The sequence below is a fragment of the Vulpes vulpes genome, chromosome 14 (assembly GCF_048418805.1).
Source record: "Vulpes vulpes isolate BD-2025 chromosome 14, VulVul3, whole genome shotgun sequence".
Taxonomy (NCBI): domain Eukaryota; kingdom Metazoa; phylum Chordata; class Mammalia; order Carnivora; family Canidae; genus Vulpes; species Vulpes vulpes.
In genome coordinates, this window is record NC_132793.1 from 23,708,653 (window position 1) to 23,735,233 (window position 26,581).

At 43.0% G+C, this 26,581-nt stretch overlaps 1 protein-coding gene across 2 annotated transcripts in view; it reads right to left on the reverse strand.

The window, feature by feature from the left end:
• Positions 1 to 207: 207 nt before the first annotated feature.
• The window catches only part of ACSS2 (acyl-CoA synthetase short chain family member 2), a 45,565-nt gene continuing 19,191 nt past the window's right edge, over positions 208 to 26,581 (reverse strand). Inside the window, exons 3-19 of one of the 2 annotated variants that reach the window (XM_026009842.2) lie at positions 14,246 to 14,337; positions 13,947 to 14,050; positions 13,614 to 13,686; positions 13,255 to 13,330; positions 12,981 to 13,095; positions 12,109 to 12,147; positions 7,537 to 7,674; positions 6,430 to 6,600; positions 5,991 to 6,124; positions 5,665 to 5,797; positions 5,527 to 5,583; positions 5,258 to 5,338; positions 4,027 to 4,135; positions 2,428 to 2,496; positions 1,913 to 2,089; positions 1,237 to 1,311; positions 208 to 1,084 (exon numbers count right to left, since the gene is read on the reverse strand). In XM_026009842.2, coding sequence (XP_025865627.1) covers positions 957 to 1,084; positions 1,237 to 1,311; positions 1,913 to 2,089; positions 2,428 to 2,496; positions 4,027 to 4,135; positions 5,258 to 5,338; positions 5,527 to 5,583; positions 5,665 to 5,797; positions 5,991 to 6,124; positions 6,430 to 6,600; positions 7,537 to 7,674; positions 12,109 to 12,147; positions 12,981 to 13,095; positions 13,255 to 13,330; positions 13,614 to 13,686; positions 13,947 to 14,050; positions 14,246 to 14,337 — 1,771 coding nt within the window. In that variant the 3' untranslated portion in view covers positions 208 to 956. The remainder of the gene's footprint in view (positions 1,085 to 1,236; positions 1,312 to 1,912; positions 2,090 to 2,427; positions 2,497 to 4,026; positions 4,136 to 5,257; positions 5,339 to 5,526; positions 5,584 to 5,664; positions 5,798 to 5,990; positions 6,125 to 6,429; positions 6,601 to 7,536; positions 7,675 to 12,108; positions 12,148 to 12,980; positions 13,096 to 13,254; positions 13,331 to 13,613; positions 13,687 to 13,946; positions 14,051 to 14,245; positions 14,338 to 26,581) is intronic. The other variant, XM_026009840.2, reaches the window with a different exon arrangement.

Consider the following 26,581-nt stretch of genomic DNA (forward strand, 5'->3'; position numbering starts at 1 on the left):
TTCGGTTGCTTTCCTGCTTAATTCAGGAGCTTGCCAAAGTGCCTATGAGTGAAACCCTGCCTAGATCTGCCCAAACCAAAAGTTCTGGAAGGAGGATATTGGTGTATTCCTGAGAAAAACCACTCGCCTCCCCATCCCCCACACAAATCAGAGCAACTAGTAAGTATACAGTCTGTAAGATACTTAAGAAAATAAGTCACTGCCTTCTTAAAGTCACAGACTTTATTCCTACGACCACAGAGCCTGAGCATGACTATGGCAAGAAAAGAAGAGTTTCATCTGAGAGTGTCTCTTATGGGCATGATTGTTCATGGAAGGGTGGGAACAGAGGACAAGGAAGATAAGCTCTTCTGGCCTTGGAACAAAACATATTTACTCCAGCAAAGAAGCAGGTAATCTGAAAACCCTCTAAAATAACCTGTCTGTACATCCCCTGAAGCAAGTGGGCAGACAAGCACTGCCATCTGGCACAAAAGGGAATTCAGATCCAGAAAAGCAGCAGCAAAGTATTCAAAATAATAATAATCAGTTGTTTTGAGACTCACAAACAGGAGTTTCTAAGGGCAAATGTATACCCAAGATAAATACTGGTGCTTCCTGAGAGACCTGACATAGGATTACAAAGCTGCCTCCCTGTTTCAGTCAACCTTCACTTGCCCTCTGCATACTTAATTTGGGTAAGGGACATGGCCTTCAAGTTCCTGTTCTGGGCTCCAAGGGCTCCTATAGTCTAGGGGCACAGCAACCTGAGGCTAACCTGTGCCACATCTCATCTATCTGGCAGCCACAGGAAGTCACCTCCACCCAAGAGCAAAGCTGGTCCTCGGTCCCAGACAGCTGGTCAAGGGTGGCATGGGTCAGCACTGGCCCTCAGCACTCCTGGATAGGGGCAGGGAGAGTGGACAAAACTTTGGAAAGCCAAGCAGGGGAAGCCTGGGTAAAGGGTAAGGTCTTGTTTACTGGATGGTCAGGCAGCGATGGTTGAAGAGCTGGCAGATGACAGTTGGGTCAGCCACAGTAGATGTGTCCCCCAGGTCGTGGTCATTCTGAGCAATCTTCCGAAGCACCCGCCTCATGATTTTCCCTGGGGGGACCACAGCCTTCTGGTTACCTGGTAATAACACTGACCCACTGACCCTCCAGCCCTGCCAAAAAGGCTTCCATCCACACACACTACACCACCAGTAGGCCTTGCCCAATCCCAAACCCAATCCCTTGAGGCCTCTGAGAACATACCTGAGCGGGTTTTAGGCAAGCCAGGTGCATTCTGGATATAATCCGGAGTGGCAATGGGGCCAATCTTTTCTCTAACTGTAACCAACAAATCATTAAGCATTTCTTCAGTACCCTTAACCAGGCTCCCAAAAACCAAGGTAGAGATGGCTTTGTTTCCCATCTATTTCCCTTTCAAGTCCCTGACCACAGAGTCATTCTTAGAGTCACTGCCTGTCTTTCTCTCTTTTTAACACATTGTCTTTTACTATCTCATTTTATCTTCATCTATTTTCATGGAACTCAAACTCTAAGAATCAGCCTGCTAGAGTTTAAATCCCACTTTACTACCAGTGTGGCCTTGGGCAAGGGATTTAACTTCTCTGAACCTTAATTTCTTCATCTTTAGGATGAGAGTAACAATAGGATCTATTTCACAGCGTGATTATAGGGATTAAATGAATTAATGCATTTAAAGCACTTAGCCCAGTGGTGGCACAGAGAATTCTATAAATGTCAGCCATTAGTATCCTAGTAGAGAGACCAGTGGAGACTGAGTGGCAAGAGGACATTAAGCCCCTATGGTCCCCTGGGATCTGTTTGTAGTTTGCAGCTTGCTCTTGCCTCTCCCCAACAACTTGCTGTGGTAACTGGGCCATGAGGACAGACCCTATAGTCCCTGCTTTAGGAGGCTCCTCACTCTGCTTCTTGAGCTCCTCGGTGAGGGTGGGGCTGAAGGTGTAGCCATCGCACAGGGTGACAAAGCAGTAGAGGCATTCGCCCTTCACAGGATGAGGGTGGCCGACCACAGCTGCCTCTGCAATAGCCTCATGTTCCACAAGTGCTGATTCCACCTCTGCTGTGCTCAGCAGATGTCCTTATCAAGGGAAAGGAAGCGCCATCAGAGAGAGCCCAACCTCTACCCCAGCCCCTGTTCCATCTATGCCTATAGGGCAGTCCTAGGCTGGTCAAGTGGGGAAGCCCCTTCATTTATGCCTCACACGACCTGCTTCAGTTGTCCCACCCTCCCAGTTCGCCTCCTCTAGGCACATTTCAGTGTTTATCACTCTTCTTCCGAAACCTGTACCCAGAACCTAATGCCACACTCCAAGCATGGTTTGGCCAGACGACATCCTGGCTGTCTTGGAAGGCTTTGGCTAGGACTTTGCTGAGAGAGGATGCTGATAAGAAGGGAAAATGGTCCCTGGCCCTCACCTGATACATTCAGCATGTCATCAATCCTGCCAGTGATCCAGTAATAGCCATCCTGGTCCCGCCGGCAGCCTGGAAAGAGAAGAAATGCACAATATAATAAATATCCCACAGTGGGATATATGATCCATGTTACCAAACTGCTACACCCACTAATAGCCCCCTAATAAGTCTTCCTGCTTCTACACTTGCCCCCGTAGTAGCCAGGCTCCAAGATAGCTATGCTGATTTCCACTTTCTAATATGCAGACTCCTGTGTAGTTCTCTTTCTCATTGTACTAGGGTTAGTCTGTGTGATCAACAGAATTTGGCAGAAGTGACGGTATGTCATTTCTGAGATTACACTATAGAAAAGATACCATGGTTATTCTCTCAGATGATTTGCTCTGGGGGAAGTCAGCTGCCATATGTCATGAGTAGCCCTATGAAAAGGCCCATGTGGTGAAGAATTGAGGTGTCCTGCCAACAGCCACACGAGTGAGCTTGAAGTATGGCCTCCAGGCTCAGTCAAACCTTCAAATGACTGCAGCCCCAACCAGCAGCTTCACTGAAGCCCATAAGAGACTCTAAATGAGAACTACTGGCAAAGCCACTCACAAAGTCCTGATCCTCAGGAATTTTAATTTGTTGTTTTAAGCTGCCAAGTTTGGGGGTAATTTTTTCCATTGGCAATAGATAACTAATACACCCACCTAAAGTCTTTTCTCCGTAAATCGAAGTTACTTTCCAAACAATAAATTTGTTCTTATCACTTCTCTGCTTACAGGCCCTAAAGGTCTCCCCCACTGTGCACCGGATAAAATCCAAAGTCCTTATCATGGCCCACAAGGCCCCACATTATCTACCTCTCCAACTTCATGTAACATTCTTCCCTTTGTTCACTACATGTCAGCCACACAGGCTTCAGTCTGTTCCTCAGATATTTCAAGCTGGTGTCTCTGCACAGAACACTCACTCTTACTCCAGATTTTCCCATGCCTGGCCTCCTCACCCTGGAGGGCTCTGGTCAAATATCACTTCCAAGAAGCCGCCTCTCACCATCCCATGTATGGTGGCCATTCCTGCAGACATTCTTTATACTGTTACCCTGTGTATTTTTCTTAATAGCATTTGTCACTAAGGTAAGCTTATTTACTCATTTGCTGAATTTATTGTCTGTCTCCCCTACCAGACTATAAGCCCCATGCTTACCTTATTCATGGCACTATCCCTTGAGTTTAGATCTGTGCCAGACATAGTAGGTGCTCAATAAATAGCTGTGGCTGAATGGACTGGTGGATAGAGTCATGGGCAAATATAGGTTCCAGACATCAGGATCCATATGACAGTAATTCACACTGCTACATGCCCATTTCTTTTAGCACAGGAACAATGGAAGCAAGAACCATCCTCATATATCAGGTGGTACCATGCTGAGACCCTCCATGCAACACTCATTCCTGTTCTTATAGTCTTCTTTAAATCTCTACCTGGATATTAGTCACTGATACACAGAATATATTCTCTGTTTTTCTTCACCCCTAACCAATTCTTCCTAAAAACGGAAGGGGAAAGTACATGTCAAGATGGGAGATATGGGAAGGGGAGATAGCCAGGGCTCACCATCTCCTGTCACATAGTAACCAGGGAACTTCTTAAAGTAGGTTGCCTCAAAGCGTTCATGGTTCCCATAGACTGTGCGCATGATTCCTGGCCAGGGCTGCTTGAACACCTAGGGAGTGAGAGAGGCACAGTGGTCATATCTGCTACACTGTCAAACTGGAAGACAATCACAGTTTTGCCCAACCTGAGGATAAATGGCCTGAATGCCCTTCCTGAGAAGTAGGACAAAGTACAGGCTTTGGAGATAGACAATCCAGGCTAAGAATCCCAGCTCTGCCACTTACTAACTGTATGACTTCAGGTTAGTAACTTTACCTTTCTAAGCTTCAGATACTCTTCTGTAAATCAGAGAAAATAATCCCAACCTCTCAAAGTTACTTGTGAGGACTGAATTAATGGTATGTGGAAGTTGTCTAGTACAACGTTCTGTTAGTGATAAGCATTTAGTAAATTTGAGTCTCCTCAGGAAACCAAGTCCAGTGTGATACAAATGAAAATAATCAAATAAAAATGAGTAATTTTTGCCCCACTCAATAACATCCTGTGGCAGTAGATTGATGAGATGGATGAAATTCTAGGCTAAGAGTCAGAAAGCCTGGATTTAAGTCCTTATTACTAACTTGCTCCTAGTAAAAGTAAAGTGGGATGGAGGGCGGGGGTTGTACTTCCTACAAGTACTAGTACAAAAATCATAAGAGCTAACATTTGTTAAACACTGTTAGGTTCTGCCTTCACACGGATTATCTAATTTAATTGATCCAGCAACTTGAGACACAGGTACTATATAACCCTGTTTTACAAATGAAACTTAGGTTCAACGGGGTTAGGCAACCTATCTGAGGTCACAAGAGAAGGAGCTAGGATTTAAATCCAAGCAGGCTGACTCTGGAGCCTATATGATTTTCTACTATGTTATGAAGACTCCTTTCACACTAGAATGTTTGTCAAAGGAAGAGTTAGCACTAAGTCTTCTGGACCCAAAAAGGCATCATCAGGAATCTTTGAGCAGAGCCCTTAAGAGCCAAAGTGTGCCAAAAGGCAGACAAGCAGGCTAAGTATCCAGAAGGATTTCCTCCAGGGTTTCGCAGAGGATAAACCCTCAACCATGGAGCTTTAGCCATAAGCACCTACCAGTGGAAATAAGGTTCTAAACTCTGAAGCAAAGTACAGCATCCCTTGTTGTACTCTTTCCTCCCAACTCCTCAAAGACATCCAAGGGTCAGAGCCTCACCAGGTAACCTTCAGCTTCACCTTCCAACTCTTCCCCAGACTCATTCAAAATTGCAGGAGCTACACCAAAGAATGGAAAGGTCTAGAAGCAAACAGGAAACAGGACTTAAGGAGAAGAATGAGGCAACTGTGACTCAATTCTACCTCTCTCAAGGACCCCCAGAGCCCCAGGTTCTTCACACATATATTAGTCTAGTCCCCCACCCTCCACCTAGGCCCAGAGACTCTACTCCTGCCTAGCATAGGATCAGCCAAGGGTGCTTCACTCACAGCAGAACCAGGCTTCATTGGTGTGGCACCAGGGAGGGGAGTCAGCATATGGCCACCCTGTAGAAGTCAAAGATTGGGGGTTTGAGTCAGTCTTCCCACACTGTCCCTGAGCCCCAGCCTTCTGAATCCTTTACTCACTGTCTCTGTCTGCCAGAAGGTGTCCACGATGGAACAGCGCTGAGCACCCACCACTCGGTGGTACCACAGCCAGGCCTCAGGGTTAATGGGTTCACCCACTGTGCCTAGCACCTGTAAGGATGCCCGGCTATGCCTTGGGCAGGGGAGTGGGGAGGAAGAAAGGCTCTGAGGACACTGAGAACCAGGAAGACATGCCCAGGCTCTTCTGCCCCCTCCCCTATTCTACGCCAAGGAGTTGGAACAATGGAATGGAAAAGTCTGTACACAAAGGCCAGCATCTAGCTCTGAAGGACACCCATGGGGCAGCAACTGGGAGGGGGTCTCACCTGGTAACAGGCTCATCTCCAAACTTCATAAGCAGGCGGATAGCTGTGGGTGCTGTGTAGAACTTGGTCACCTTGTACTTGTCCACGATGTTCCATAGGCGGCTCACATCCGGGTATGTGGGAATCCCCTCAAACTGACCCCAGTGAAGGCTAATCATTCCCAGTCCTTCCCAACAGTCCTTCAATTCCCTTACCATACCCTCAGGCTCAGTATTTTGCCCTTTTGGACATAGCCATGTCTTCATTCCCTTACAGATAAGCCAAGAGACCTTCTTCCTCAGTATATACAACCCCCTCAGAACTCCTCTTTCCCCAGGGAACAGGTCATTGTGTAAGCCCCCTGTGTCTAGATCAAGTGGCCTTGGAAGACTGTCACCTAGGATCATCTTGTCCACCCCTAACTAGGCCAAGTAGCCATGAGTCCCAGCTCCCTTCTCACCAAAACACTGGTGGCACCATTGGCCAGTGGCCCATAGGTGACGTAGGAATGGCCGGTAATCCAGCCAATGTCTGCTGTGCACCAGAATACATCCTCCGCGTGGAAGTCAAACACGTACTTGAAGGTCGTAGCCACATAGAGCATGTAGCCCCCAACAGTGTGTACCACACCCTGGAGGAAAAATTCAACCTTGTGGGCCTTGGGCTCATTTCCACAGACCAACAAATGTATGCTGGGTAGAGCTAGAAGAAGATCCTCCTGAGATTCTGGCCCTGCCAGCACCCCTTTCATATAATATCCATCTCTATTCTAACCCATTTTCTCCATGTTCCCATCTCACACACCATACACATGCATAGTCAGTCATCATTCATATCCACACCCTAAGATGGGCTACTTGAATCACTCTTATACACATGAACACTTCTAGAGCATTCACATCTAAGAGTGTCTTTGTTGTATATTTATGCACACATAGTCAATTACACATTGACAGAGTGAGAGTGAGAAAAAAAAATAATCTTCTTTGCTTAGTCTACCAATACCCCATCCCTTGGAAAGAGATGCAAAAAATATGCTTCAAAAGCCTCACTGAGAGATATTCAAACATACAGAGAGTAAGAATTTAGGGATGGTGTGAGTGGAAGATAGGGTGATATATCTTTTAAGTCACTACAGGAGTCAGAGTTTTGTTTCTGGCCCCCACACTGTGCCCTGGGAAGAATGAGATGTTAGTAGTGTGGCTTGTGGAAGGAACTGAACTCTAAGAGCTTCTAGCCTAGGGCCCCAAGAAGGGTCCTAGCCTACCCCTGGCCTTGAGTTCACAGTGCAGATCTCCTTCAATCAAACCACGTGGGCATGGGCAAGAACACTGAAGTTAGACATATGAACTGATCCTTTTTTCCTTTTCTGGGGTGTGAAAGCCCCCACCCGAATTGTCTCACCCTGAGCCTCACAATCTAGTGGCTGAGGATTTATGTCTTAATTTGATTTAGAAAATGTAATGTGACAGTTCTGAAACTCTGGATTATTAAGTAAAAGTCATATCATCATATGCTTTCTCAGAAATTCACTTAACCCTAACAGTATATACACACACACACTTGCCTTGGGTTTCCCTGTGGAGCCACTGGTGTACAGGATGAAGAGTGGGTCCTCTGCATCACACCACTCAGGCTCACACTCATCCTCTGCCTCTTGCATGAGTTCATGCCACCACAAATCAACTCCTTGATTCCAGGAGATCTGCAGGGTTAAGAAGACAGGAATGGGCAGGAAAGAACTGTGAACAGCTCAAGAGAGGAACAGACACACCTACCTGACACCTGGGGTTGGGGGAAGTGCTGTCAGGTAGAATTGCTGGGAGGAGGGAGGGAAATGTGAGGGTGGAATGTGACAGAGAACAGGAGCAGAACAGCAGGCTTCTTGGGTTAGCTTCAGAACAGCTAACACCCTGCTCCAGAGCATCCCTTACCTAGCCTCAGTATGAGGATGGCACCTTGGTTGGTCCCTTATCATTCTTCAGTTCTTAGCTTAAATGTCACCTTTGTAGAGGGCTTTCCCTGAACAATATCTGGTAGATTCCCAACCCCACCCTCCCCCCTGCTATTATTCTTGATCACTGTACCATATTTCCTTCCCATACAGCACATATTTCCAGTTATTTAGTTGTTTGCTTCACTACTGTCTCCTCAACTAGATAGTGACCTCTATGAGTGCAGTGCATGTCTGTCTTTTTCTTTTCTTTTCTTTTTTTTTTTTTTATCCCCAACACCTAGCAAAATGCCTGGCACTTAATACACACCCTGTAAATTTTTGTTGGATGAATGAATACACACACACAGGCCTACATACAAACATATGTACTTAGGAAGCTAGTGGCTTATCAGCAGGGATGCGGACACCACCCAATTCAGAAATGCAAAATTAGTCAGAGCCTGCAGGTGAAGCGGGCACCTGGCCCTGTTAGTATTGAAAATAGTCAACAGCTTTTAATCCAAGCACCTTTCCTGAATGTCTAGACCTCATCCACATCTGCAGGTTCCTACCCTAGCTCCACCCCCACTTTCACACTACTGGCAACCAATAGGTTTCCTATAGAGATATTTGCTTAAGGCTCCATTCAGCAGAAAACCTACTTTAAGTTGGTGGAAAAGGACCAATACGACTTCTTCTCCCAGTAGAAGGATGTCCTCCTATACTAGAGTATTTTTTATTACTACTTCTGGATCTGTCCTCCTGAAATTTTTCTAACCTCTCCTTGAAGTTATTTTACTTTCCTAGTTTTTTTAAATAATAAATTTATTTTTTATTGGTGTTCAATTTGCCAACATACAGAATAACACCCAATGCTCATCCTGTCAAGTGCCCCCCTCAGTACCCGTCACCCATTCACCCCCACCCCCCGCCCTCCTCCCCTTCCACCACCCCTAGTTCGTTTCCCAGAGTTAGGAGTCTTTATGTTACTTTCCTAGTTATATCACCTCTTTGAACAGCCAGTTTTCAGAGTCTACTCTGTGCTGAGGGAAGGTGGGATTCCCTGAACTTGTCCAAAAATTGCACTGGATCTCAGTCCCAGTTCGGCCACTTCCTAGCTATATATGACCTTGGGCAAGTCACTTTACCTCAAGTTGGTCCTTTTTAAAATGAGGATAGTCATTCTTTCCTTAATGGTCTCACAGGATTTGGGGAACATCAAAAGAAAAGGGATTACATAGTAAATAGCATAACTTGAATTGTCCTGTGGGATGGGAAAGAATGATGTCAGGAGGATAGAAGTGAGTTCAGTTCCACTGAACTCCTCTGGGAAATAAATTCAAGGGTGTGAAAATAGGAACTGTTTTGGGTTTGCTTTAGCCATCACAAAGCCCTTTCATATTCATTAGTTTCTTGTATGTTCAATGGCCCTGGCTGGCAGGTAGACATGATAATGTAAGAGAAACACCCTACTCCCTATTCCCATTATATGGCTATATGCTAAATTATTCTGTATATATTTGGTTGCAAAAAAAGAAATCCCAAAGTGTTAAATATATACCTTGATAAATTATAAAATGACTCCAATCACTCTCTTCTTTCTGTACTATCTACCCCTTAATTTAGAGAATTTGAAGTGTCTGTCACATAAACATTATTAAGAATGACAAACCCAGGGGAGCCTGGGTGGCTAAGTCAGTTAAGGGTCAGACTCTTGGTTTTGGCTCAGATCATGATCTCATGGGTCATGGGATCAATATTGAGCCCCACATCAGGCTCAGCGTGGAGCCTGCTCCAAGATTCTCTTCCTTTGCTACTCTTCCTATTCACAGGCTCTCTCTTTCCCTGTCTCTCATTCTCAAATAAATAAAAAAATCTTAAAAAAAGAAAAGAAAAAAAGAATGACAAGTCCAGACCGAGGCACCATTAAAAAGAAGAAGAAAAAGAAAGAAGAGAAAGAGGTTGCCCAAGAGCTAAAAAATACTAAAACACACCTTTTTTTTTTTTTTTTTAAGCAGAACAGACATATGGATCTAAACATACATTGACACATCAATACTTTTTTTCCTGCCAAAGGATCTACTTGAGGGCCTTAATGTATTTAAAAAGAGTATCAATATTGCTTTGGGGAAATGGTCCTCAGTACTGATTTGAATTGTCATAGAAAAGGCACTAGGTACATATAAGGGCAAAGCATAGTTATGCTGTGGCAATAAGGGTATTCTCGTAATCTTAAAAAACTATTTCCCTTGTGGGTATGTGGGCGAGAAGGGCCAGTACCCCAGGTGTGGAACTGATAACTAGCACCAGGAAGCAGGGTGAGCTCAATTAACAGTGCAAACATTAGTTATGAATTGGGTGTGTGTCTATGAGGGCCCCACAGCTTTGAACCAGGAAGATTTAATTTACTGAAATAAGAATAGAGTTGGTCTTTGTCCTTGGACCAGGATATCCTCAGGGAGGGCAACTGCCAGGTGTGAGATCGGAATATGAGGAAGCCCATAGGTGACATGATTGAGGAGAGAACCTCCAAATTGTGCCAGGCCTTCCCTTGATGAATGCTTAAGGATGATGGGATGTGGAGCTCTCCCAAGAGTTCTGCAGTTTTGACTGCAATTATCAGACCAATAAACCTGGACTTTGTAAGCCTATTCCTACGGTCTTTGGTTTTTTGGTAACTGATTATTTTCACCTCCAAGAAACAAAAATCCAGGAGCCTGTGGCCTAAAGGTTTCTAGTATTAAGAACTATAGGAGTTTGGGACAGCTGGGTGGCTCAGCATTTGAGTGTCTGCCTTCCCCACAGGGCGTGATCCTGGAGTTCCAGGATTGAGTCCCACATCGGGTTCCCCGTGTGGAGCCTGCTTCTCCCTCTCCTTGTGTCTCTGCCTCTGTGTGTGTGTGTGTGTGTGTGTGTGTGTGTGTCTCATAAATGATAAATAAAATCTTAAAAAAAAAGAATTATGGGAGTTTATTTCTTTTCTGGTTTCCCTTTTAGAAATGCCAGGCTGTCTGCTATGTTAAAAGAAATAAAAGCTAACATTAATAGGGTAGTTACTTTGTACCAAATACCTTATAGACAAAACCCTATCAGGTAGGTACAGTTATTATCCTTTTTCTACAGATGGGGAAACTGAGGCAAGAGAACTTAAGTAGTTGGTCCAAGCTTCTACAGTAGCATTTGAAAAGCTAGGATTTGAACCCAAGTAGTCTGGCTCCAGAGTCTATATTCTAACCACTGAGTTTGTTATGTTACATCTTTCAAGAGTAATGTCTTAGGTCTCTGCCTGACTTAAAAGGAAAGTAATGTTCCCTGGGAATCAAATCTGTCTCCACTATGCTATGAGAACAGAGAAAAAAGATAATATTTACTGAAGAGGTTAATCATAGAAGATTCAGAGTAAGACACCCTTATGAGGATGGCAAAAATCAGAGGAATAATGGGTTTTATGTTCTGTTTTAATAAAGGAAGTAGTTTTCTTTTAAGCATGTATTATCATCTCTCCATTGTTGATAAGGAAACTGAAACTCAGAGAGGAGAAGCGACTTGTTCAAGGACATACAGCTAAAAATCTGTCTCTGGACTCCAAGCCCAGCCTTTCTCTATTCTAATCTGCTTTGAGCCCCCACTTAAGAATCTCACATCTTAGAACCACCTACAAAGTAATTTTTATTCAACCTAGCATTTAATTATATCAGAGAGTTTATGTGCAGTTTATAAATCCCAAAGTAATATATAAATGTATTTAGGGATCTTCTTCTCTATTGTCCTACATAAAATTGAGGTTTTCATTTGTGATATATAAGTCCCCAACTTGATGGTGAATTCTCAAGGTCAAGTTCTGTACCTCCTCTACTCACTCTACTCTTATCTCCTAGGGCTCTGCTCCAGCTAAGTACACAGTAAGAACTTTCTGACAAGTTACTTGGTCCTCTCTCCCACAAAGGTCCTAAACAGCAGAGTGCAATGGGATGCCTTGTTGCTAGCTCTCTGAGGTTCATGCTCTATGCCAGTTCAGAGAGGTAGCAACAGGCATTTTGTTTCATGACCCTTCAGAGTAACTTAGATGGCAAAGGACCCAGGGGCAGAAAGAAAGGGGTTAGGTCTGGCAGCCACCTCAATGGGGAAAACAGGCAAAGAGCAGATGGAAACACAGACAAGCACACAGAGAAGCAGTACCCAAGGCAGTGCAGAGGTGGATACCTGGGGCCAGATGCGCTTGGGTTTCTCTTTCAGCTTACCCTGTTAAGAGCCCATGGAAAGGGTGGTGAGCAGGGTCTGATTATAGGGGAGTAAGAGGGAAGGGTCAGTGTGTCCCAAGCCTCTGCTGCCTTTTCTGTAGGCTCCCCTCTTACTGGTCCTCCTAGCCTACATTTTCTTGATCTTGTTCCCAATCTCTATACACTTAGAACCCCTAATGCTCACTGGAATCTCCAATCTCCCTAGGCTAGACTACAGTCTCTCTAGCCCTGTGACCACTTGGGGCCCCCTCAAGTCACAGAATCTCAGGAACCCTTTTCCTTCTGGACCCTGGAGCTTTCATCCTTCATGGCCCTCAGACCTTTGGGCTTTTCCACCATTTTCACTAAAAGTTCTGGATCCAAAGCTAATAAGGGCTATATCTTGAGGGCCAAATCCTGGTCCTTCCATGGGGGGGGGGGCACAAAAGTAGCCCATTCCAAGACAGATACCAGTACACATAGTCACCCAAATCATCCCCTCCCTCCCTCCCTCCCTTCCTTTCTTTTTTCTTTCTTTTTTTAAAATTGAAGATAGTTGATTAAGTCAGCCCATTTCTAACCCAAGCCCAAGCCCTGAGGGTCCCCTGTGCCCATCAGGATACCCCAATCAGCATAGAGTCCCCTTACAATCTCTCATGCTAGGTTCCCAAGGATGAGGGGCTCCCTATTGACACTCGAGGTCAAAGTCCCCCAGCTCCCTACCAGCCCTGCCAGAGGAGGCATTCCTAGGATTGCTCCCAGATGCTCTCAACATTATGATAAGGAAACGAAGCACATAAAGAACTTCCTGGGCCAATTTCAACCCAGAGGAAAGCATAGGAATACCAGACTCACCTGCACATCTGGGCATGGCCTCTTAATGGGGGGGGATTGGCTGGGAGAGTCACCTGTGCCCAGCTCTGCCCGCCCCAGGTGCTTGACCACAATGCAGCATCTCACTCGGAAACCCCTAGAAGAAGGAGAAACCTGAAATGGTAGCTGGTTGGCTCAGAGAGAATTTGGCAGGACCCACCCATGTCCATCTAGGATAGAAGGGACAAAGGGAATCTGGTACAGGGGAAAATCCCAGTTAACCCAGAGCAGTAGCCAACCAACCAAACACACTTACTTTTCCCGACACTTCTCCAGCGCCTCATCAGCCAGTTCCTTCAGGTTCACAAGCTTTTCCCCCCTGTAGAAGGCATCTTTGGGGAGCAATAAACATTCCAGGCCTTAGGAAGGCACCACACTCCTAGTCCCTTATCCCTAGTGAGCACAGTGTTCATGGAGCCCTTCCTGAGGTAGGTCTCTTGACTCTGGCTCTTCCAATTGATTTGAGCTGACAGAGGGTCAGGTGAGATGGAATCAGGAGATAAGGGTAGGCAGTCCCTACCCTCTATGCTGAGCATTTGCAAATATCAACTAGCTGATTAGAGACCAAAACTTCAGGTGTAGAAGTTCTGGAAAAGGGGTGAGAGAATTAGTCACCTGTAGTAATAAGAAGGCTGCAACTGGAATCCAGGATCCGTTCACATAGAGACTCTGCAGAGAAGCCTGCAAACTAGGAAAAGGAAGAAAAACTGAGGGAGAGGAGGACCTAGGAATTAAATAAACCAGGAAAGGAGACACTCATAAAACCTTCAGGATTTCTAGGTTATGGTTCTAGAAGAAACTGGATAACTGATATGGAACTTATGACACAAATCTAAACTTCTTAGTCTGGTTCTCAAGGTCCTCTAGCATCCAGGCCCAACCTACTTCTCCAGAGCCCCATCCCTTCCCATCCCCTACTAGGTATCTTTTTCAAGTCCAAATTCCTACCACAATAGAGTGCAGAGCCCCAAGGCGGGCACAGGCCAACATGGCCACCACGAGTTCTGGTATCATGGGCATGTAGATGGCCACTCGGTCACCCTTCCGAATGCCTGCAAATAAAGGACACAGATCATGCACCATGGACACTTCCTGCTGCTACCTGCTTCTTCTTGTTCAGCTACTGCCCTTCCTCCCCACAGCTGACCCTATTACTACATTCCATCCATTCCTTGTCTACTTCCCCCAAGTCCTCAAATACCCCAAGACAGGACCCTCCAGCCCCCTTCTCATACCCCCATACTCACCCTGTTTTTGGAGAACATTGCTGAATCGACACACTTGGACCAGAAGCTCACGATATGTGATCTGGGTGGTCTCCTCTGGTTCATTGCCCTCCCTGAGATACATCAGAAAGAATTAGCCATTAGGGAATATAACCTCTTCCCCCAAACAAAAAATAGGAACAGTCATCATATCCATTCAGGAACACCAAGACTCCTTATGAATGTCCTATGAGGGTGAGCTGTCTACTATAACACCTTGAGCTGACTGGTCAGATACTTTGGCCTTTTAAGGCATACTTTATACACAAGCTGTGTGTCATTGGAAAATGCACTGTCCATCTGTGAGCCTCATTTAGGTTGGTAAAATGGGATGATGGTCCTTTCTCTTCCATCCTAGGGATGTATTAAAAGAGAGGGCAGCCTGGGTGGCTCAGCAGTTTAGTGCTTGCCTTCAGCCCAGGGTGTGATCCTGGAGATCCGGGATCGAGTCCCGCATTGGGCTCTTTGCATGGAGCCTGCTTCTCCCTCTGCTTGTGTCTCTACCCTCTCTGTGTGTCTCTCATGAATAAATAAATAAAATCTTAAAAAAAAAAAAGATGATATTACAAATGTGATTCTTCTGGAGCACAGTGTCAAGACTGCATTGGTGTTATTCAAAGTGAGATTTCCAGATCACTTGTACCTAAGGGAACTTCTAAAAAGACAGAGCCCCAATTCAGACCTACTGAATCAAAATCACAGCATCCATGAATCTGCCTCTTTATTACAAGCTATAAAGATTCAAGTATAAGGGATCCCTGGGTGGCTCAGTGGTTTAGCGCCTGCCTTCAGCCCAGGGCGTGATCCTGGAGTCCTGGAATCGAGTCTCACATCAAGCTCCCTGCATGGAGCCTGCTTCTCCCTCTGGCTGTGTCTCTGCCTCTCTCTCTCTCTCTCTCCCTCCCTCTGCCTACGTCTCTGCCTCTCTCTCTCTCTCTCATGAATAAATAAAATCTTAAAAAAAAGATTCAAGTATAAAGATTATACTTGTATAATATATACACAAGTATATATACAAATATACAAAAGTATAACGATTCAGCTGCCAATTCTTTTTCTTTTTCTTAAGATTTATTTATCTATTTGAGAGAGAGAGAGAGAGAGATCATGAGCAGGAGGGGTAGAGGAAGAAATAATCTCAAGCTGACTCTGCTCAGTGTGGAGCTGACATGGCTTTATCTCATGACCCCAAGGTCACAATGTGAGCCAAAACCAAGAGTAGGATGCTCAACTGACTGCGCGTTCCAGGCACACCTCTGATACACATTTAAAGTTTTAGGGGCAACTGACTGGCTCAGTTGGTTAAGCGTCTGACTCTTGATTTCAGCTCAGGTCATAATCTCAAGGTTATGAGACTGAGCCCCACGTCAAGCTCCGTGCTGGGTGGGGAGCCTGCTTAAGATTCTCTCTTGCCCTCTCCCTCTGCCCCTTGCTCTTCCTTCTAAAAAAAATAAAAAATAAAGTTCAGAATCACTACACTTTATCAACTGAGTTCTGTCTACCACTTCAGCCTCACCTCCCATTCCTTCCTAGGCTTCAGCCTAGTTTCCTTCATGTTTGCTTCCTCGACAACTACTATGTGCTGTATATATGTATAGAAATAAGGCACTGATAAGCAAGATCCCTGATAACATGGAGCTTATATTCCAATGACAATGCGAAAAGTATATAAGTAACACAGCCAAATAATTTCAGATCATAAGCATTATGAAGGATATAAAGAATGATATAATGAATGACTGATTGGAAATACTTTTGAAAAAATATCTTAAGGAACTTTCAAGACTATGTGAAGATTTAATGACCCCCAGTGTGTTTTTTCAATTTTATGATTTTTTTAAGTAATACATATATACATATGGTACCACAAAAAAAGATATGTAATGAAAAGTATCCCTCCCACCCCTATTCCCTAACCCCATGCCTTGATTGGCAACCACTGTTGGTACTATGTTGTGTAATTTTCCAAAAATAGTCAATATGCTGACAGGACCACCCCTAATAGGTTAGAGACTGCAGGGCAACTGAACTAATGCGGAGTGACCAAGGTAATTACTTTAGAAGAAGACTATACTATTAGAATCTTTCATAAGATCCTTCAGATATCACTGAAGATGGAAATTTAAAAACTGAATTAAAAATTTTGAATTTTAATACTGTTCAGAAGAGAGATAAGCACCTCAGTCCCTAACCAAGCATGGATGGGAAGAGGTAGGAAACAGCTGTTTTAACCGTGGGACAGACCTATTATATAAGCATTATATATATGTATTTATTTATATATTTTTGTTTTTTCTATACAAATGATGGTATACAGTAAACACTATTCTGTATCGTGTTTTTTAATTGAGTATAATATACATCCAATAAACTACATGAATCTTAAGTATACAGCTCAATCATCTTGCTTTTTTAAAAATTCAACAATATAACTTGATAAAATTCTCCATCAAGACTTAAAGTACTGTTCGTTTCCTTAAAAAAAAAAAAAAGATTTATTTATTTATTCATGAGAGAGACAGAGACGCCGGCAGAGAGAGAAGTAGGTTCCCCACAGGGAGGCCTGATCAGGGACTCAATCCCAGGACTCCAGGATCACGCCCTGAGCCAAAGGCAGACGCTTTAACTGCTGACCAACCAGGCGTCCCAGTACTGTTCATTTTCTTTGTCATCTGCATAATGTTCCACAGTTTGTATGTGCCATAGTTTATCTAACAAATAAATGCTTCAATGAATATCTTTATTCAAATGTCATTTTACTCACTTGCAAATATATCTGTAGAATGAATTATTAGAAATGAAATTGTTGGAAGAAAAAGAAATTGTTGGGTCAAAGGATATCTGCATTTTAAATATTGATAAACATTAGAGGACAACTACTTTAAATAATGGTCATAGAAGGCCTCCCTCTGGGGAGGTGATACTGAGCTAAAAGACCCAAGTAATGAGAAGTAGTCAACTATATGAATTCTTGAGAAGAGTATCCTGGGCAGAGAGAACATCAAAATTTGGAAAGGCACTCAGGCAGTAAAGAGCTTGGCCTATTCAAAGAACAGTAAGGAAGCTAGAATGAAGAAAGTTAAGAATGAGAGTTAGGCAGCAGCCAGATCACATGGGGCCTTGTAGGCAATGGTAAAAAGTTTGAATTTTATTTTAACTAGGTTCCTCCTGGCTTCCTACACACAAAAGCTGACCTCTATGCTTTTGATGACGCCATTGCACCTGCTCAGAATGCCTTCCCCTTTCCTTCTGGCACCAGTACCAGCCCATCCTAAATACTGCAGGCCATTGTGCTCCCTTACTACCCAGAGTATTCAAGGAGATAACTAAAGCCCAGAGAGATGTAGTAGCTTGGCCAAGGTCAAACGATAATAAGTGGCAGAGCCAAGAATAGATCCTCAAGTCTTCTCATTTCAAGGCGGGACTCTTTTGCCTCATCATATGAAGGACAGGGACAAGCAGGGAAATTAGGCCTTGGAGGTTACACAGAAGATTACACAGAAAGAAGCCTCTTTCCAGCTCCTGGCTTGATGAGTCAGTTACTATCCTTTCCTTAGCTTGGCCCTCCTAGGGCTTAGAGGAGCCAAGCACAGAGAGCTCTCTAAAGTGAGAAGGAACACAGAGAAAGGAAGCTGGCAAGTGGCCCTGAATACCAGAGGCAAAAAGCCATTTCCTTAACTGGCCCACTGGTGAGTGCCACAGAAACTTCAGAACATCTCCAGTTATGGCTAAATGCCAACATATACCACACACCCATGCAAAAATGTCCCTACATGTGTGCCACATACCAGCTCACCTGTGCATACTTACATGTGCAAAATGACATATGCTAATATACAAAACATTGTAGGCATAAACGCTGCCCATTTGCACACAGAGGTACAAATAAGGAGAAATATATGAACCCAGGACTCAAACATGGACCTATCTACCTCAAACATGGTATATGCACCACATTTACATACCCACCTATGTGCACAGCTTGCCCTTCCCCAAACTCCAGCAGATCATTGTTTTATTTTCTTCACATAACTTTCCATTATTTGAAATTATCTCGTGTATTTTATTTGCTTGTATATTACCTGTGTCTTTCATTGGAATATAAGCTCCACGGTAACAGAGAACTTGTCTGTTTTGTTCATTACTACATCCCTCAAATCTAGAATAGAGTCTGGTACATAGAAAGTACATAGGAACAGATAAGCACAAACCTACACAAGAACTGCCTACTTGAGCCCACTTCTAGTTATACACACATTCACACACACCCACAGTGTACATGCCTCTCCAAGTTCTGGGCTCAAGCTATGCATAATTGATATAGGCATCTTACTTCTTCCAGTGTCTTCTTTCTCTGACATATACACCAGGTTCAGCCCCTGCCTCATTAGGAGGAGGAGGTGAATAGAATACTGGCCTACTGCAAGCTCCCAAGCCCTCTAGGATGTTAAGAATTCTTAAAAGAACATTCAGTTTAGTCTCCTAACTCCAAAAGGATCCAAAGAGACCATTTAATGTGCTCGAAGTCACATGGTGAGTTTGGCACGGACGACCTCACTTTCCTTGTGATCTATTGATACTACCTTGTATTACATTTATTGGGGCTTTATATTTCCCATTACATCTCGGGTTCTTAGAGGGCAGGGATCATGTATTTTTCTTCTCAATTTCCTCCAAGTTCAGCTGGCACAATAAATATTTAAGGTTCATCATTGAATCACAGAAAACCTGGTAATTGATTAATGATAGGGAAGACTGGGACTCCCCTCTTTATATGAGGGACAGTCATTGAATTGGAGATTTTAATTCCCTAAACTAACAGAAAAGTAAGGTACAGGATTGGAGGAAAGAGCTGGGGGCGGGGGGGAATAGGTGGGAAAAAAACTAGATTCTTCACAGAAACAGAGGGCAAGATCTAAACTGGTGGGTTAGATCCTCCAGAGGAGAAATACCCAAATAAGAAAAAGAGTCAAACTTATTATCAGAGGATATAGTGGACTGAGCTGTTTAGCCTGGAGAAGAGAAGATAATGAGATACATGATAACTAAGTCTCAATATCTGTATCTTTGTTGCCTCCACTCTGGTTCAGACCCCCTTCATCTCTTGCCTGGATGGTCAAGACCCAAACTGGTCTTCCACTTCACTCTTACCCTCTTCCAATCCATATATCACCCAGAATAATCTATTAACAACAAACCAGATTACATCACCTCCTGTTTAAAATACTTTAGTGGCTCTCATCACATGTAGAAGAAATTCCAGACTTCTACTATGCATTGTATCTTCTCCAACTCATCTTGTTCCATTGTCCCATTCTACTCAATAGACTCCAAACACATTATCAGTCTTCTGATAGAATATGCCATGTTCTTCCCCCAGTTCTTCAAATGGTTTGCTCTATGTCATGTTTCAGATCACTCTAAGTAGCATCAGACCTTCCTGTTATTCTTCATCACAACACTGTCTCTCCTACTAGACTGTAAGCTTCCTGAAGGCACAGACCAAGTTGGTCTTATTCACTGCTGAATACCCAGTGTCTTGCAAAAAACCCTGTATATGGTCAGTGCTCAGTAAATATTTGCTGAATAAATGAATGAACCTGAAGGATTGTTATGGGAAAGAAGTAGACTCGTGTTTCGTAACTATAAATGAAGAGGTTGGGCAGCCTGGGTGGCTCAGGGGTTTGGCGATGCCTTTGGCCCAGGGTATGATCCTGGAGACCCAGGATCGAGTCCCGTATCGGGCTCCCTGCATGGAGCCTGCTTCTCCCTCCCTGTGTCTCTGCCTCGCTCTGTGTCTCTCATGAATAAATAAAATCTTTAAAAAAAATAAATGAAGAGGTGGGTCAATTGGGAGAGTTCAATGTAAGGAAAGCCTTTCTAACTGTCAGAACTGTCCAATGATAGAAGGTACTCCTTCAGGAGCTTCCTAACTGTGGAGATATCATATAGAATCTGGGATTTGGGATCCCTGGGTGGCGCAGCGGTTTGGCGCCTGCCTTTGGCCCAGGGCGCGATCCTGGAGACCCAGGATCGAATCCCACATCAGGCTCCCGGTGCATGGAGCCTGCTTCTCCCTCTGCCTATGTCTCTGCCTCTCTCTCTCTCTCTCTCTATGACTATCATAAATAAAATAATAAAAAATAAAAAAAAAAAAAGAATCTGGGATTTGCAGGGATACCAAAGAGCAGACTCCAAGACATAGCTGGGACAAGGCAAGGCCAATGGGTCTCAAAGCATGGTCAGGCAGTGTTAATAATGCAAATTGCAAGGCCCTGCCCCACATAGCTGCAGTACAGGACTGCAGAGATTGAGCCAGGGAAACCCTGACACCTACTAGATCATTCTCCAGGGAGTGGGGGCCTTAGAACTCTCATTTATAAGCAACCCATGTGATTCATGTTTTCTGAAATTTGGTATGACTTTTAAGCCTGTTCCAACTTTGAAATTCTTTATGTAAAATTAAGAAATCATGTGAAATCAAGTATTCTATGATTCATAAAGCACTGCACAAATGTAAGGCACTCAGATGTAAGTATAACCTCAAGTCACTTTCCCTTTCATCAAGGGAGCAGGGAGTAGAAGCAATATAGCTTTACCAATTAGCAGACTAATGTCCCCTCTGGGCACTCCTGCCTTAGTCATGGTGAAGAGGGAGAAGGGCTGGAGGAGGAGGTGGGAGGAGGCACACTCCAAAGACTGAATCATAAAAAGGAATGACATATTGGCACATGCTACACTTGTGAACCTTTATGAGATTATGCTAAGTGAAAGAAGCTAGAAAAAATCATCACGTTGTATGATTCCATTTTCATGAAATGTCCAGAATAGTCAGAGCCATACAGACAGAAAATAGATTAGTGGTTGCCTAGGGCTACAGTGGGAAAGGCTGGAGGAAAATGAGGAGTGACTGCTAATGAATATGGAGTTTCTTTTTGGGGTGGTAAAAATGTTCTAAAAATTGGCTGTGATAATGATTGCACAACTCTGCATATAACAAAAATCACTGACTTGTATACTTCAAATGGGTAAACTGCATGGTATGAATTATATCTCAAATTTTATTTTATTTTTTAAAGATTTTATTTATTCATGAGAGACAGAGAGAGAGAGAGGCAGAGACACAGCCAAAGGGAGAAGCAGGCTCCATGCAGGGAGTCCGATATGGGATTCGATCCTGAGACTTCAGGATCATGCCCTGGGCTGAAGGCAGACACTCAACCACTGAGCCACCCAGGCATCCCTATCTCAAATTTTAAAATTCTGTGATTTTGATTAGAATTTTAATAACATACAGATTAATTTGGAGAAACAGCCATCTTTACAAATCTTCTTTTCCAGAAAGTTTGCCTCTTAGCACTATTCATTTATTCATTCATTCATACTGTTCATTTGTTCATTCATTCATTCTGTCTCTATTTGCCTAAAGATGTGGTACTTACTTATTTTAACATTATAGTCATATGTATACATCTGTTTCCTTCACTGGATTGTAAGTTCCTTAAAGGTAGACAAGATATATTTTTTCTCCTCAGTACTAAGTTCAAAATTTGACACACAGAGGGTATTAAATACGTAATTATGAAATGAATGGGTAAAAGAATGAATGAATGAACGAATGAACAAAGTTTTCTGCTCACATGACCAGCCAGATCCAAGCTGATCAGAGTTAGGAAACATGGAAAGAAAAAGATCACAGAGGATACTAACAAAATAGACATGCTAGACAGGCAGGGGGAAATGGTAGACACAGAGGGAGAAGAGTATAAAACTTGTGGAATAGGATTTGGAAAAATATCAAGATAAATTTCTTGAGCCTCTACAATGGGCTCAGATCTGGAATCTGCTATGGGAGAGACTGCAATAAGACCCTGGAGTTGAGATTCAGATTATAGGATTTATACTTTGCAATCTAGGCTATTATTGCATCCTGTCCTCCTGCCAGCTATTTTCAGGCTTTGATCCAGGAACCTTGTGCCTGTTTCCCTTGGTCAAAGTGACTTTGGTGCCAGTTGGATTCTGCAGTTCTCTGTTGACAAGGCAGACCTGGGTCGGTATAGAAGGTAACCCTTTCCCTCTGCTTACATGCCTACTTATAGGAGGGAAATCATATATACTCGTTCCTACCATACTGTGTCCCATGCTAGCCTTAAACAAAAAAAGTGAATGAGGACAGTTCTCTCAGATTCTTTATTATCACAGAATTTGGAATACTGCCTAAAATAGAAATATGACTAGAGCAAAAAAAGAAAGTGGAAAAAATAACCAAGAGCACTATTTTATACGTACATCAGGTGTCTCGTGTATGCAAAAATATTTATTACAATGGTTCTTTGTTATTTAGATAGAATAGCATGGTTGAAATCATTAGTGTTCAAGATAGGGTACTCCATTCCTGCAGGTAGTTGAGGAAGAAAAGTTTTAAGAAAGTAAGTGTCCAGATTCTCAACTTCCATATATAATCTTTCTTAACATTGATCTGAGTTGGTTCTCCTTTCCCACTTTCTCTTTCACAAATACACTCCCCTCACTTCATTTAAAAAAAAATGGTTGGGGGGACGTCTGGGTGGCTCAGCGGTTGAGCACCTGCCTTCAGCCCAGGGCATGGATCTGGAGTCCTGGGAGTACCTGTCAGGCTCCCTGCATGGAACCTGCTTCTCTCCCTGCCTGTGTCTCTGCCTGTCTCTCTGTTTCTCTCTGTCTCTCATGAATGAATAAAATCTTAAAAAAAAAAATGGGGTGCGAAGGTGACTCAATCAGTTGGGTGACTGCCTTCAGCTCAGGTGGTGATCCCAGGGTCCTGGGATCAAGCCTCCAGGCCCCACATCAGTCAGACTCCCTGCTCAGCGAGTAGTCCATTTCTCCCTCTGCTCCTCCCCCCACTTGTGCTCATGTGTGCTCTCTCTCTAAGAAAGTCTTTAAAAAATAAAAATTGTTGGGCTCCCTGGGTGGCGCAGCGGTTTGGCGCCTGCCTTTGGCACAGGGCGTGATCCTGGAGACCCGGGATCGAATCCCATGTCAGGCTCCCGGTGCATAGAGCCTGCTTCTCCCTCTGCCTATGTCTCTGCCTCTCTCTCTCTCTCTCTGTGTGTGTGACTATCATAAATAAATTTTAAAAAATTAAAAATAGGGAACCCTGGGTGGCGCAGCGGTTTAGCGCCTGCCTTTGGCCCAGGGCACAATCCTGGAGACCCGGGATCGAATCCCACATCGGGCTCCCGGTGCATGGAGCCTGATTCTCCCTCTGCCTATGTCTCTGCCTCTCTCTCTCTCTCTGTGTGACTATCATAAATAAATAAAAATTTAAAAAAATTTAAAAAAAATAATAAAAAATAAAAAATTAAAAATTAAAAATAAATAAAAATAAATTTAAAAAATTGTTTAAAATGCCATCTTTCTCTCCTATCCCAAACATTGTGCCTATACAATGCTAAAGTTAAAAACAAAACAAAACCCTCAGATTCTAATTCAATAGGCTAGTGGGGTCCAGTAATCTGGATTATTAACAAGATCCTCAGATAATTATTTGGAGCCCCCAGACCTTTATTTATTGTTTACCTCTAATTCAATGTATGAATTTGCACAAATTTCCCCCTCCCTCTGAGCTCAGCTTCCTTCTCTGTAAAGTATTAGAGGGGAGGAAGGAGGAGAGAGAAGATTGGTATTAGGCTGGATAATTTCTAATATATCTTAAGACTCCTTGATTCTTATTTCTTCCTTTCAGAGCCAGGAGAATGGGCCCTAAAAGTTAGGTTCAGAGAAAAGAGGTTTTATTTACATAGGGGGCAGGGCGCAGGGCGGGGAACAAACTTAGCTGAGTTGGAGATCAAATAGAATTAAATAAATAAAAGTAATAAAAGTAATGGGCACCTGGGTGGCTCCAGTCATGATCTCAAGGTCATGGGATTGAGTCCCACATTGAGTTCTGCACTCAGCATGCAGTCTGCTTGAGATCCCCCCTCTCCCTTTCCCTCTGCCCCTCCCTCTACTAGTGCGCTCACTCTCTGTCTAAAATAAATAAATAAAATTTTTAAAAAGTAAAAAAAAAAAAGCAAAAAACTGACATGCCTGTCTCACATGGTATTGGTGTAGATCCTTAAACGAGTATGGAATACAACTACATTAAGAGGATAATCCTTTACCTGATCCTCACAGCTATTCTAACAATAGGTAGAAAAGGTATAATTATCCCCATTTTAAAGATCAAGAAATCCAGAGGAAGTGGCTTGCCGAGACTACACAGTGGGATTAAGGAAAATCTATAACCAGGTCCCAGTTTTCTGACTTCCAGCCTACAAATTTGTTCAACTATAGTAATTTGGAGTGTACCTAAGTGGACATGACTATGAAGCCTCTCTCCTAAGAATCTCCAGGAGCACTGTGAAAAGGAGAGGACACTTTCACCCACTTTGAACTTAAGCCCATGGCCAAATCATTCACATCACAATCTCTCCAATATCCTGAGAACTTTCTGAAAAGACCCAAAACCTCTGACAAGGAAGTCTGCATATGTCTACCTTCGCAGTCCATGGCAGTGCTCAAATGTCACAGAAGCACTTATACATTCATTTGCTCTTAGACACATGACCCTCATTCCCTAAAATAAGGCAAATACATTGTCTCCAACATTTTCTTCATAAATAAAATTCCAGTTCACAGGCAAAAATCTTGCCCCACCCTCCCAGAATGTGAGCTCCATAAGGACAAGGACCAGATCTCTTTTGTTTATTGCTATGTCTAAGCATCTAATACATGCCTGGCACATATCATAAATATCTATACATTAATTTTTTAAAAACCTGCTGCTAGAAGCTAACAGGTCACCCATGGAGCATAGCTATCCATAAGTTGGATCCTTACCTAACAGCACATACAAAAATTAACTCAAAGTGAAACAAGGGCCAAAATATAAGACCTAAAACAATACAAGTTTTAGATGAAAACAAAAGAAAAATTTCACAGACACGACACCAAAAACGCAGGAAACAAAAGAAAAAATAGACATTGGACTTCATAAAAGTTTTAAAATTTCATGTATCAAAAAATACTATTCCAGGCAGTCCGGGTGGCTCAGCGGTTTAGCACTGCCTTCAGCCCAGGGTGTGATCCTGGAGACCCAGGATCGAGTCCCATGTTGGGCTCACTGCATGGGGTCTGCTTCCCCCTCTGCCTGTGTGTGTGTCTCTCTCTGTGTCTCTCATGAATAAATAAATAAAATCTTTAAAAAAAAATACTATTCCTATAGTAAAAAGGCAACTCACAGCACTGGGAGAAAATATTGGCAAATCACGTATCTCATAAGGGATTAATATTCAAAATATATAGGTAACTCCTGAAGATCAACAACAAAAAAACAATCAACACAATTAAAAAATGAGCAAAGGACTTGAATAGACATTTTCCCAAAGAAGACAGACAAATGGCGAATAAAACGTGAAACATCACTAATCATTTGAGAAATGCCAATCAAAACTATAATGAGGTAGTATTAACAAGTGTATGAGGGCAGTACTCTCAGATCCTTTATTATTACAAGCTCCCTAAAGCCTAATGCATATAATTCATACTGTTCAGCCTTGTCCTAGGTTCCTCCAGGTTCTGGGCCAACCTTAACCGATCAAATTTCAGCCATGCTGTTCTTCTAGGCCCATCTTCAGCTCCAGCTGAAGTTCTCTCAGCCCTTGGGCAGGAATGCTGCAATGACAGGGAAATGAATGGACAGGGCAAGAGCTCAGAAATTTTGAGCTTCAAGTCAAGCTTTGCTACTTTTCTCAACACTATACTTTTTATAAATTATTTCATTTCTCTGGGCCTTAGGTGCTTCAGCTGTAAACGAGGGAAATGTTTCAGTAAATGTACTTTCTAGAAATAGGTTTTATTATTCATTCTGGCTGAGAGCAAGAAAGAGGGTTGGAAAATGAGAATTGGGAAAAGCTTCATAAAGAAGATAGCATCTCAGATGGTTATGAAAGAATAAGCAGGATTTAGACTAGCTCAGATAAGGAACAGCAATCCAGAGACAAGGAAAAAACATTAATTAGCTTAGATATAGAAGCAGAAAAGCACAGGCCAGTCTACAGGCCAATACCAATCCTAAATATTTTCCTCATAAAGCTACATTTATTTGATATAAAGGACTATATTTTGTCCTATATGTTCTGACTATTGTCATGCAGTTAAATTATCTTTATTCTTAATTGAGTGATAGTGATATAAGGTGATATTTGCAGTTCAAAAAAATTCTTATTTCATCAAATTTTATTTTATTTTATTTTAATTTTTTTAATTATTATTTATTTATGATAGTCACAGAGAGAG